The 13,517-nt window shown below is 38.2% G+C and overlaps 1 protein-coding gene across 1 annotated transcript in view; it reads left to right on the top strand.

Annotated features, from left to right (window-relative positions):
• Positions 1-13,431, top strand: part of LOC137656406 (PMS1 protein homolog 1-like) — a 44,651-nt gene extending 31,220 nt beyond the window's left edge. The window contains exon 7 of the mRNA XM_068390582.1: positions 10,573-13,431. Within this exon, the coding sequence (XP_068246683.1) occupies positions 10,573-10,788 (216 nt within the window). The 3' untranslated portion in view covers positions 10,789-13,431. The remainder of the gene's footprint in view (positions 1-10,572) is intronic.
• The last annotated feature ends 86 nt before the right edge of the window (positions 13,432-13,517 follow it).

Raw genomic sequence — 13,517 nt, 5'->3', positions numbered from 1 at the left:
GGTGACATCACACATCCCTGTCTCAGTCCCATTCTCACCGGAAACCAATCACTCACTTCATTTCCTATCCTACACATGCTTTACTACCTTTGTAGAAACTTTTCACTGCTTGTAACAACCCTCCACTGACTCCATATAACCTCATCACATTCCACATTGCTTCCCTATCAACTCTATCATACGCTTTCTCCAGATCCATAAACGCAACATCCACATCCTCTTGGTCTTATGGGGAAGAAAACTTAGCAAAACAATATTGATGATGATGTTGTTGTTGTTGCCGTCTTAGTGTGACATACAGTACCAGTGTTGTGGAGGATTTGCACATGTGTTTCCTTTTTTGGGAGTTGAAGGATGAATGTAAGAGTGACTGTTTTTGTGTTTCTTTGTGGAAATCTCTGCTATAGGTAGTAGCTTATTAGTAGAATAATACTGTAAACATCGGTTTGCTGTAGAGTCAGATTTTAAGAATCTTAGAGCTTAGCCCAAGGATTTAGATATTAGTTGAGAGTAGAAACAATGCTTAATGAACTTTAACAAATTATACAATTGCAGACGTAGCTGTTAATCAAGACATAAAAAATATCACAAAATGAATTTATTCCTATGGGGATACAAACTACTGAGTCATTTAAATGGGTTACTCCTAGTTCTGTTATTTTTTTTTTTTTTTTTTTTTTTTTTTTATAGAAGCACCTGCATCTAAAGATATCCCCTTCTTGCTTCTTTGTCTCTTAAGCCTTCTGAGGCTCCAGTTATGGAGGACGACAGTCATAATGATAATTTTTTAAAATGTATTATCTCCTAATATTTCCAACAACAACAACTAATGAAATATGGGAGATAAATATAAAAAGAAACTCACAAAAAACACATGTTTATTTACAAACTTATAAAGAAAATCAATGTTACTCTACCTGACAAATCAAATCAATCAAAACTTTAATAGAAAAGGGGAACAGTCAGTAAGGTAGAAATACTTAAGGAATGATGAATAGTTTTATGCAGCTGCTGAGATGATTCAGGCTTGAGAATGTCACAGAAGGGTGGCTGAAGTTCAGGTGAAACTAGCATGAGGACTTCGGATTAGAAGATGTCACAGAAGGGTGGCATCAAGATGGGACATCAGAAGTCTTCTCCAAGAATTCGATGATAGTAACTAAGGCCAGGCTGCAAGCAATGTTGGCTACTTCTTGTCACAAGCAGGTAGGGCTGGCCTCTTCAATTTGTCTCTTCGTCTCAGCCATAACAGGATTTTGGAGATAGGCATTTGTCATCTGAAAGGAAGGTTGGAAGCTGGCTCTGTCAGACTTCTGGTCTTATCTGATTCTTATCTTATCAGGATATGGTTCCTATCTGGTTCGGACATAGTTCCTCTCTTGTCTTATATCCTGTCATATCTCCTCTGAACAGTCTCTTCTTGAAGTTTATACACCCATGTATGGGCAGAGCTAATTATGATGGACAGTTGTCATTTCCATATAGGGCATTTATTTTTTACAATTCTGCGTCTTGATTGGGTTCCTCGAAAACGCCCAAATCGATCATTTCATAGAAGCTTCTGGAACAAGTTTCTGATGCAATCTAAACCTTGTGTGTTGAGTCATAATAAAAGTGCGGCACTTGTTAACCCAGGATGATTTTTTCATAAATAGGGTTATCCCTCGGGGTTCGGTTTTCTCAAAAAATGCCAACTCCACTTATTGAGGTGATTCCATCTTGGTTCAAACAAGATAGTTCCTTTATCGCTGCAGGCACTCTTTGTCGAGGCTTGGTTGATCTCCAAAATACTGACAACAGTGAAGTCATGACAGCTTTGACCAAACACTACGGTAGTCAAATCTCATCTCGTTGCTGACACTTTAGGATTAAATACGTTTCTGTGTTGTAGTAATATATTCCTTCAATAATATTGCATCTACCTATGACACTCCCACTAGTGTATGTAGTGGTAACCCCTATTTAGCCAATTTTATCTGGGGTTGACTTTGCTTTAGGGAGATATCTCCCTTCAAGGCGTTGAAAGTCCTTACCCCTCACCGCCTTTTCCATAACTGGAACCCTAGAGTCGAGACTGTCATCTCTCCCTCCCCCGTACAGAGGCAACCCTGTTGGAGGATCCACTTTATTCTTCCGCTCATGAGCCGGGTTTGCCTCATACCCCCAGGGGCCCTCAATACCACTTTTCATTTACAAGTTCTCTGGACTTCTCCCAGAACTTCCCTTTAGTGTTTTGAGATTGGTTGGACTGGTTTGGCTCTGAACCTATTATGTCTTCTTCCAAGCAAAATGATTGGAAATTAATAGTAATTACATGTTCACTAATCTTGCTCCTGTTGTCCATACCTGACACAGCCCGGAAGTGTTCTCAAGCAAACAAGTTTATACGTGATGCTGTGCCCACACGTCATGATGTCACTGAATGTGCCATTGTTCCCTCGTGTGACAGTGTCACTGAATGCACCGCCATTTCAACAAGTAATGATATTCCTCCATGTGATGGCTATTATACTATGTCACCGGATAATGCACATTCTGATTGTGCTGCCATGACTTAAGCTCGTTTACGAATGGAACCCCTTGTGGTTGTGTTCCATTGTCAGCTTCGGTTCAATATCAGGTAGTTTTGGCTTACAATCCCCAACAGTCTCGTTCTCATAAAGGTTTAAAGGTCGCTCATGAATGGCAGAGGCAAGGGACAGTGACGTTGCCCTAGCAATCAGGACAATGCCCTAGAGACTGACCATTTATTATATGATCAGCGCCCAAGCCTCCTCTCCACCCAAGCTAGGACCAGGAAAGGCCAGGCAGTGGGTGCTGATGACTCAGCAGATAGACCTATAGGCTCCCCCAAACCCCCCAACCTTAGCTCACAAGGATGGTAAGGTTTCAGACACTAATGGCACTAACGAGTCTGAGCGGGACTTGAACGGCTGACTGGCAAACACCAGGCAGAGATGTTACCAATCAGGCCACATTCAGACATTAGGTCTTCTAATGGGACTATCAAGGTGGAATCACCAATTACCCCTAAAGTGGAATTATCTCATGATCAGGATATTATCACTATTAATGACTCAAGAAAACCTTACTGTGCACGTGGGCACCAGCTCAGCTGATGTAGCCTCCCACAAGGTTCCGACGTTTAGTTCGGAAGCATTACATTTATCAAGGTTGAGCCTAATCCATTGCTTTGGTTGCCTAGATGAGCCTTCTTGCGCGCAAATTGCTGATATGCAGTGCGTTAAAACACATTATTCCCTCCTTCTCAAATCCCAAGCCATAAGCTTGCTGAGGCGCTTTCTAATCAGACTCGAGACACACAAGTCTTATTTAAGACAAGTGTCAGCCACGAAGAACTCGCTTAAAACAAGCAGTCATCTAAGTTACCCTCCTTGGCACTTTCACACCATCCAAGATGTTCCTAACCTGGCATCCAGTCAAATCACCACTGGTACTTTGTCAAATTTACAAAGAAGGTCAAGGTATACCTAAGGACAAAAAGACGTTGCCATATTTCCGACTTCTCACCCCACTAAAATTCTTGAAGTAATCTCCTTTGGGAATCGATGACCTATTAAAAGATTATCTCCTTTAAAGGTATGGCTGAAATTTTGCTTTGGTTTGTTTTTTTCATGTCATACTGTCTCTTACAGTAGTAATATTTTTATGTTTATTAGCAAATCAACATACTCTCTATGTTGTATTGTTATTTTTTATGTTTTTAACACTAAATATTTGCCATCTTGTTATTTTTCTGTCATCATAATATTCATCCTTTATTTCTTTTCCTTATTTGTTTCCTATCCCAGTAGGATTGTGGCTTGGCTGATAATAACAATAATAATAGTACAAATATAGGAGAGTGCAAACAATTTTATGCATCTAACTTTTATTTTGAAATACAGTTTAGGTAACGTAACATATTATATCATTTGATTTTAAGAAAATTCATTATCAGATGACCTAAGCTCAAGACTTTTTATTAATAAATCAATATATTTATTGATTACCACATCTCGCTTTGCATCATCCTCCTGTAAGTTTTCAGCATGTTTTATGGCATTCAATCAATTTTCTTTTGTCACCAAATGTAGTGCTGGTTTTAAAAGCACCCTTAAATCTGCTATTTAGAAATACTTGCGACACAGGTCTTCACTTGTGCCCAAATACTGCAAGTTCAATCAGATTATATTGGCAATACGATGGGGGGAGAAGAAGACGAATAACCTTGTGGCTATTATCCACTTCAATTTTATCAATCACATATGCATTACAGTATCTATATTTCAGGAAATATTCCTTGCTGGTAGATACTGATAGGAACCACCCGCAACGATAAGTAGCTTCAGCTCCACACCTAGGTGTAAAAGAGAGAGAGAGAACATTACTAACACTACAATAGAGATGTCGCAAAGATTGTAGTCAATCAGGAAGTGTCTTGGTAGATAGATAGATTTCAGGAGTACTGTATTACTAGGCCATTTCTAAAAGTTGACATGTTAACTTATAGTCTCAGGGTACTGCTTCTTTTTTACGAGTCATTCCTTTAAATGTGCCTTGTTGTTTTATGAAGTGTTAGTTTTATTTAGTCTTCTTAAATGATAAGATTTATTATCCATTACAATTATGGAAGATGGTGATATATTTAATAGCAAATGCTTACAGAACCATTGTTCAAATACGGCTGACAGTTAGTTTATGATTCCTGTTTGTCTCTCCTTTAATTGACTCTTTAATCTTTGAGACATCTCTTGTAGTGTTTGTGATTTTCTTTCTCTCTTCTACATTTTGGTATGGAGCTGAAGTTACTTATCGTCGCAGATGGTTCTTATCAGTACCTGCCCGCAGGGAATACTTCCCGACAAAAGCCGATCAATAAATTCCTATCCCTGACCTGAGAAACTATATCAGCAACATTTGTGCCACATTTATTTATAGTACTGTACAGCTGAATACTGATACAAAACTATAACAATTAAAAACTGAGATTTTATATCATTAATGTTTTATATTTAAAGTAATTGTATTCGTTATAACTATCAAATTGCATCTCTTTCTCTTTATTTTCGAAATATAATGTCGGAAATATGGCAACTTGTTTTTTTGTCCACAATTACACCTTGACCATCATTATAAATTTGACAGAGTATACACGAGTGATAAATTACCTAACTTCCCCTCCATTTTCTCTGGTCCTGAAATGCAGAATATGTAGGTAGCAGTTATGTCTGCCATTCAGTCCTGTTCCTGACTGGATCACTGGTCGGTGGCAGTAATCTGCATGCCGAGATCACCCTGAAACAATTTGAAGACCTCTTGAGGTCAGGACCCAAGGCTTGGGAATTCTTGCTTCATCAGACAGTCTTCCTTTGGGGCACCTATATTCCCTAAAAAGACACGATGCCGTCTTAGTTAGATGCACTAAACAGTTGTCTTCTATGGACACACACTGTTTGAAGAACTCCAACATGGTGGACTCCCCTCTTATTTTTCCTCCAGATGTGGGCGCTGCCTTAGAAGTTAGAGAAAGTTTGTCAGGCTTCTCTTATGAAGAGAGCTGCGGCAGCAAGAATGCCTGCCCCTCAACTACCCCAAAGGAACTCACCTTTTTAAGCAGGTCAACCAGCAAAGATGACTTCTTCCTCCAATAGACTTTCAACAGCCTAGAAGTTAAGACCCTCAGTCCACCTTTCACCATAGAGGACACTCCTTTAAATGTAGAGGTCGTGGCCACAGAGGTTCCCGATAGGGAGGGGATATCCCCAATTTACCATTAGTATGAGGATGCTTACAAAGTCATTGGCGCAGGTGGCAGCTCTTCGCGATCGATCCCTGGTCCACGAATGCACTGCAATCTGGATATCAGGTTCCATTCATAGCATATTCGCCTCTGACCCAGACTTTGACATTGATCATTGAAGGCTCAGTAAAGGACTTCATCTTACTAGAGGAAGTGTCTAAGATGTTGGCCAAAAGACCCGTAAAGGAAGTCTGAGACGACTTTCCAGGCTTTCTTGGCAGTCTATTTTTTATTATAAAAACTCATGGGAGGTTGGAGACCTGTCATAGATTTGTCCCGTTTGATTGTTTGTCTTACAAACAAAGTTAAAAAATGAAGACTTCAGACACTGTTACTCAGGCTATGGGGAAGAATTATTTCCTTCAGACCATAGACCTAAAGGATGTGTACGTTCAAGTCCCCATCCATCCTTCCTCAAGGAAGTATGTAGGGTTTCCCTTTCATGACAGAATTTTCCAATGCAAGGTGTTATGCTTCAGCCTGTCAACAGCACCTTAAGTCTTTACCCATGTCTCAACTTGGGCTCATGTCATGGAAATAAGGATTCTGAGATGTCTGGATAACTGGCTTCTCCTAGCAGAGTCTCGACACCTGTTTATGAAACAGAATCTTCTCAAATTCTGCAGGGAGTTGGTGATTCAACTAAATCCAGTTTTGTCCTCCAACAGTCCATCAGATATCTACTGTAGTGTATGTATATCAACTCAGGCCAGGCCAGAGTGTTTCCATCAGTCAACAAGGTAGAAAGAATCAGAAATGTGGCAGAAACCTTCTTGGGAGGAAAATTGCTTCCTGCCCATTCTTGGCCAAAGCTTCTAGGACACCTCACCTCATTGGAAAGGTTAATCCCTGTTGGGAGAATGTATCTTCGCTTAATGCAAGGGGCTCTGAAAAGCCTGTGGTCTCAAACATCTGACTACTCTGCTGTCGGTGCAGTGACAAATCTCCAATGGTGATTGAGAAAGGAGAACCTGGTCGCAGGAACACTCCTTCAGGTGTCTCTCCCAAAATGCCTTCTACTCTTGCATGCTTCACACGAAGTGTGGGTCACTCACCTAGGAAGAAAGCAGTTTTCAGGTCTGTGGTCTGAGAAAAGGCCTTTTTCACACCAACTACATAAAAACAATTATGAGAGCATATAGATCCTTAAGGGAAGAGTCACCAGTAAACACCCCCCCCCCCCCAAGCATATGATATCTGTGGCCCTGCTGCAACCCTGGCATTCCCCAAGAACCAATCCACTTCTCAAAGACACAAAGACCTCTCCGTGATGTTGATGAGTGACATATATATAGCTGTAACCTATATCTCCAAACTGAGGCACAGTTTCCCTGTTTTTATGCCAACTATCACTGGAGATGTATCATTGGGCACAAAACAGCACATTGCTCCTTTCAGCGAGGATTTCCCTGGAAATAAGAATGTCCTTGAAGACCATCAGGGACAACAGTTAGTTCCGAATGGTCCTTTGCTTCCCCTAGTGGCAAAGAATCTTTTGACCATGTGGGGTTCCCCATCACTAGATATGTTCATCACTCACCTGAACATCAAACTCCCAGTGTATTGCTCTCCAGCCCCTGACCCAGCAATGGAAGATACCCTCTAGCACCCTTGGGACGTACTAAACTTTTAACACCTTTTTGCCGTTGTGTCTTATTGGTCAGGTCTTGAACAGAGTCCGAACATCTCTAGAATTTAGAATAACAATAGTAGCCCCAAAGTGAAGAACAACCAAGTGGTATCCAGACTTACTGGATCTTCTCACGGAAATCTCGAGAACTCCCAGAATGGCCAAACCTACTGCGTCAAGCCCATGTAAGAAAGTTCCAAGAGGCTGTTTGGTGCATGTCTTTTCATGGTGGGAGACTATCTAGTATCTCCAAAAGAGAGGCTTTTCGAGAACTACTGCAAAACAACTTTCCGGATACTTATGAAAGTTGTCCGCAGCAGTCTATCAAGCCAAGTGAAAAACATTCTGTGATTGGTATTGTAGGGGGAGTATTGCTCCACTCAAGGCCACTGTTGCCCTGATTACCAACTTTTTAGCGTACCTGAGGAACGAGAAGTCCCTTTCAGTCACTGTGGTGAAGGGCTACTGCCAGATTTTCAAAATATAAAGGCCTTGATCACTCCCCTGCATCAGAACTTTATGCTCTCAGTAAAACTCCCTAGATGTCAGGATGCCTGAAAACTTTAAATCAATCAATGAATCAGTAAAACTCTTCAGAGCACCCAGATGGTGAAGCCTGCCAATCACTTGCAGTCCCCGCCTCTCATTATCGGGCTCCCAGGGCACAAGTTCCGTGAACCGTAACTTTTTGAACAGACGACCCTCAGGAACCCATGCATAAAGCTTTAGGCAGGGATCTTACCCCCAGAGACTGCTTTCTCATTCCCTTACTTCACTCTCTTGAGTAAGTGAACTAAATGGTCTATTCTACATAATATCGCATTCCAAAGGGTGGAAGGACCTATCATTTTTCTTTGTGTCAGAATCTAAGGCAAAAAAACTCATTCCAGTTGTTAATGATGCTATATTTGACTTCCATGATATCATCTCAAAGAGGTAACTGATGACCTGGATAATCTTTTATTCTACCTCGTAAGAGCAGCCAGATAGTATCTGAAAAGAGCATATCTTAGACCCAAGATTCCTAACTTATTTGTGAGCACAGGCCATGCCAAGAAGATATCCAAAAATTCAATTTCCCTATCGCCAATGACCCCCCTAGAGCAAATGATGTCCGTGGTCTTGCAACAACCCTGGCAGTCTGCAAGACCCACTCAGTAGCCCAAGTTCTCAGTGCTGGTGTCTGAAAAAGACAGAACACTTTCACGGATCACTGCTTGAAAGTTTGTTCTCGTAGATCATTAAACACTTGATTTAAGCCCTATTGTTGCAGATCAGCAATTAGTCTAGCGTAAGTTCTTAAAGGGTATCTAATTGTTTATCAAAGCATTGGTTATTCTCTGCATTATAAGCATATGAAATGTGGATCAAATCTGATTGTATTCATAAGATTGACCTGGAGTTTTTGCTTGGATCACACCCTAATGCAGGAAAGAATAGCATAATGTATTCTTATTTATCAATTATGTTTGATACTCTGATTTTGTTTTATGCTTGATTTTCGTAAGGCTCTATCTGTGTCTTAGACTAGACTTCATGTATTGAACACTACAACCCTGCCTCTTTATGAGCCAGTTGGGCTGTCTTTACATATCCACTTTTGCTAATACCTACATGTACATGTAACTGCCATAGAGAGAGTGAATACCTCTTAGCTGAGACTACCCCCCCCTCCCCCCTAAGGAAGACTTCCATTTAAATGACGCAGAAGTTTGTATCCACGTAGGAATAAACTACAAAATTTGAAAGCAATTTGTATTTTTTTAGTTATACCACCTTGAGTCATTCAAGCAAAGGTTCCGCCTCACTTACCCCACAAGTCTTAGACCAGAATAAAGTGAAGCCTACTGGCAGCTAATAGCACTGCCTAGCAGTGGGGGTTACTAGGTAACCAATCATGGTGCAAGAGCCCTTTTTCTTTTATTATTGTCTGGTCGTAGAAAGCAGAACTAGGACTAACCCATTTAACTGACTCTGGTTTTTATAGTTAGGAAAAATACAAATTGTTTTTAAAATTTGTTGTTGTTTAGTAGCATGATGTTCATGAAAGGTTATGTCTGGTGAACCATATTCTTGCTTTGATTGTTTTGTGCTTATTTAACAGACTTCTACTGTCAAAGCTGGAGGTGAAATCTTGCTTTTCTTGTCATTGATCAGTCTGTTTGCCAGTAAACCTTTCTCATGTACCTTCTTATCATATCTTACAATATTATTAAGAAATCTTAGTCAGAATTGGAACAAAGGTACAACAGCATTTATGGATGTGTATGAGGGGAGATTATCTGGCTTTTTGTGTGTCGGTCTTCATTTTACCAATTTTTTTTTTCCTTTTATTTGCCTGTCTGCTATCTTACCTTGTTATTGTAATTCTTTCTACAAAGATGAAAGGATTTCAGTCAAATTTGATAAAAGATGTACAGTATACTATAAAGGATAGATAAGCTCGAAGAGAGATTGTCCACCTGTGTGTGTCTACTAAAGTACTAATATACACTTAAATAGTATTTAATTGAGTCTGAATGTAGCGCTTAACAGGAGATTGTCTGAATTGTCTACCTTTACAAGAATCATTATATTCTTTTTCTTTACTACAAAAAATTCACTTTTGAATTTATATGAATAGGTACTGGTGAAATTTATTATCTGAATAGCTACTGTTAAACGTACTGTAGAGCAGTGTAAAATACTTCAAAATTCTAGAAAATTGTATGGCTACCTTAGAAAAAAATTCATTTCATGCTCTTGGAAACTGTAATTAGATAAACTTCTATATCCTGCAAAAGTATGAATTAGAATTTACATTAGATCTATACGAGTATATTTTTAGTTTGCTTTTGTATATTTTCTTCATTTAGAACAGGACATGGAATAAGTGATCAAAATTGTAATACTTTATAATCCTTCCCCTTTTCTTTTTCATGTCATCCTATTTAGAGGTTTACACAATAATTGGCAAAGTTGGAGGTTAGATCTAGGTCAACATGGTCATGTGCATGTAATAGTACCAATTTGGACATCTCTATTCTATTTGATTTAGTAATCACGCTTTTACTTTGTTCCCATGTATTATATGTTATTGTACAATTAGGGGATTATTTAATACTTGTAACTCACTATATAATTTTTTTTTTTTTAATAGGGAGAGGCAGTGAGAATGGTTCGTTCAGGTTTCCGTGAACTTCGCGCTGATGACATTGAAGAAAAACTACGAACATGGAAAGAAATTCATAACAGCTTGCAAGATCGTGTCAGGGATGTATGGAATGAAGGGAAGTGTTTACATGATAAACCAATATTTACTTCTTTATATTCTTTAGATGATTTACCTTTTTCTCAATCACAGTCTGAAACGTAGCCTACAATTCACATTTAAAGAAACTTCTAAATCCTTTTAGTTTTGTATTTTATATATTTTGGAATTATATTTAAGTTCCTCAAAACATACTCATGCTTGTAAGTACTTTACATTTATATGTGGATTATAACTTTGATTTTACAGAGATATTGAACACATGTACAAACTTGATCAGTCATTCCTACAATGCTTATAAATAAAAGCAAGCAAACTTTTTACTGCATTGGCAATAAATAAATTCAGTATAGTTATCAGCATAATTTAATGTCTTTTACTGTGTTCTTTGATATTTATATTATCAAAAGGTGGTTATTCTACAAGTGAAATATTTTAGTTTTAATTTAATTCAATTAACAATCATAAAAGGTACATTATACTACTACTCTGAGCATGCAGCTCTACCAAGTTATATATGAATACTGTTCTTCAGTTCCACAAACTTTGACGCCTACAGTTTGCCATTTTTTTTTTTGTCAAGTAACAGCTCAATTGACTATTTACAGCATAATCAACTTGTTGCTATTGAATGATATAAGGTCAGGACTAGAGAAAGCAAAAAAGTTTTAGACCAGTTTGTTGGCCAGTCGAAAGAGAAACACAAGGATTAATAATGAGTGAAGACTAGTTGGGAGAGCAATAATTGTGAGAGAAACAAGGTATGTTTCCATGTATTACATATCAGTTATTTGAAATGACAATGAAGTAAATGTCATAATTATGATTAGGCACTTCCTTATCCAGTAATTTTATATTTCATAATGTGCCAAACAGTTGAATTGGTAGTCAAGCAGTCTTTCAACAACTAATTAAATTTTTTGAAGCAGCGTTTATAAATAGACCTCCTCATGTCTTGTTTGCAATTTTTTCTGGATTGTGTTTTTGTATCAGTGTGACAAAATTAGTGAAGTGCAGTTTGATGAGTTTTTTGTATATAGACATTTACTTCATTATCATACTCTGTTGGTCATATATAAAGAATTAAAAGCTTTATTTCCACTGTTACTCTTCAGTTGTAATTTTGTATAAATTTTATTACACTCATGAGTGCTGCTCGAAACCTGAGATTGTAACAGTAATGAAAGAATGTTTCCTAGATGTTCACCTTCACGTTCTATTACTTCAGACTTGTATGATCTCAACCATTGTATATGGTTGTGTATATTACAGCATATTGAACCATTTTTTAAGGTTAATATATCTTCACTATAGCCTCATCAATCTTAAAATGCATTTTAATATACATCACAGTAGCATCACCAGCTCTTTTATTATTTTAAAAGATTGTCTATGCAAGCAGTAGTTTATGTTTTTGTGATATTCTCGGTTTAGTCCTCATCCTTCCTATTTACTTTTTTATGACAATTTTATTATTTTCCCTTACTCCCTTACGTTTTTAGTTACTAGTATAAATAGTGGTACTGTAATTAATTGTCCGTGTGTGCATAGGGAATCAGTGTCTGTCTATCTCCATTTGCACAACTCAATTTTTAGTGCATATTTTAAGGTCAATTGGTGTAAAGTTTTTCCTACCATTTTTGCAAGGGAATCTGCACTTTCATCCTCCTTCGTGGCTTAGTTAGCTAGAATCTTGCATTAAAAAATAAAGATTCCTTTATGCTAAAGCCTTCTTAGAAGCAGTCCATTTCATAACTTTGCACCACCAGTAATCTTCCTCCTAGCATTTAATCATGGCATCCTTACTTACCGTATCACACTGGTAGGTTGTAGCAACAACACTTCCCACTAGTCTTTTTGATCTTACAGAGGTTCTAGAAAAACAATAACCAAATTTCTCTCCATCATAGTTGGAAGTTATAATAGAAAATTTATGTTGAGCCCTAGGTTATGGAGAATGATCCAGATAAGATTCTCATCTTTTGAACCTGATTACCATGCTTTAATCATACATCCATGGCACAAGTAAATTCAAAGCTCAAGTTGAGGGAGTTTGATCCATTTAGAAAAGAAAACCTTTGAGGGAAGGCATCTAGGCATTTTCAGCTGTCTCTTTTTAGTTAGGAATGCAGATAGAGGGGATAGATGCGTCATAGACTTAGCCACTAAAACGAGGATTCTTCTGCAGAACCTTAGGCTGAAGACTGGAGTTTGGAGATTCATTTGGAATAGAGATTTTCTTAGGTCTTTGGATGTACAGAACATGGCATTTTTCCTTTTTAATTCATTGTTAAGGGTGCAATTACAATTCATCTGAGCAGGCTTCTTCCAATTCGGGGAAAATACAGGTACGTGTCAATAGCACTGCCAGTGTTCACCAGACCAATTTCACCATTATTGGAGTGGTAATAATTAGTGGATCTACCTCAATCACTATTAGGACTTGTTAAATATGGTTTCTTCCCATACCTGATAGGACATCCAAGAATTCTATTACAATGGCCATGTATTCAATACAACTAAAAGAGGTCAGACTTGATTCTGTCCTCAGAGGCCGGTTGGGTAAGAATAACCTTTCACACACCCCGAAGATTAAGTATGACAGTCTGAAGACTCTCAGGCTAATAGGGGTGATTTCAGTTTTTACTTCCACTTTAGGCTTTTTGTATTGAGTGTTATACTTAATCTCAAAACTATTTGCCAAGTTCTGGCCAGTAGTTTTTTTTAAGTTAGTTTACCACCAGGTTATTGATACATTGACAGTAACACGTCCTGGTCAAACTTTAAGTTTTGTGTTTCTTTGATTCCCACATTATACTGTACTGTACTTGAAA

This window comes from Palaemon carinicauda, chromosome 17 (assembly GCF_036898095.1).
Source record: "Palaemon carinicauda isolate YSFRI2023 chromosome 17, ASM3689809v2, whole genome shotgun sequence".
NCBI classification, from domain to species: Eukaryota; Metazoa; Arthropoda; class Malacostraca; order Decapoda; family Palaemonidae; genus Palaemon; species Palaemon carinicauda.
Note: the sequence above shows the minus strand (reverse complement) of the source record. Positions and strands in the feature narration are given on the sequence as shown.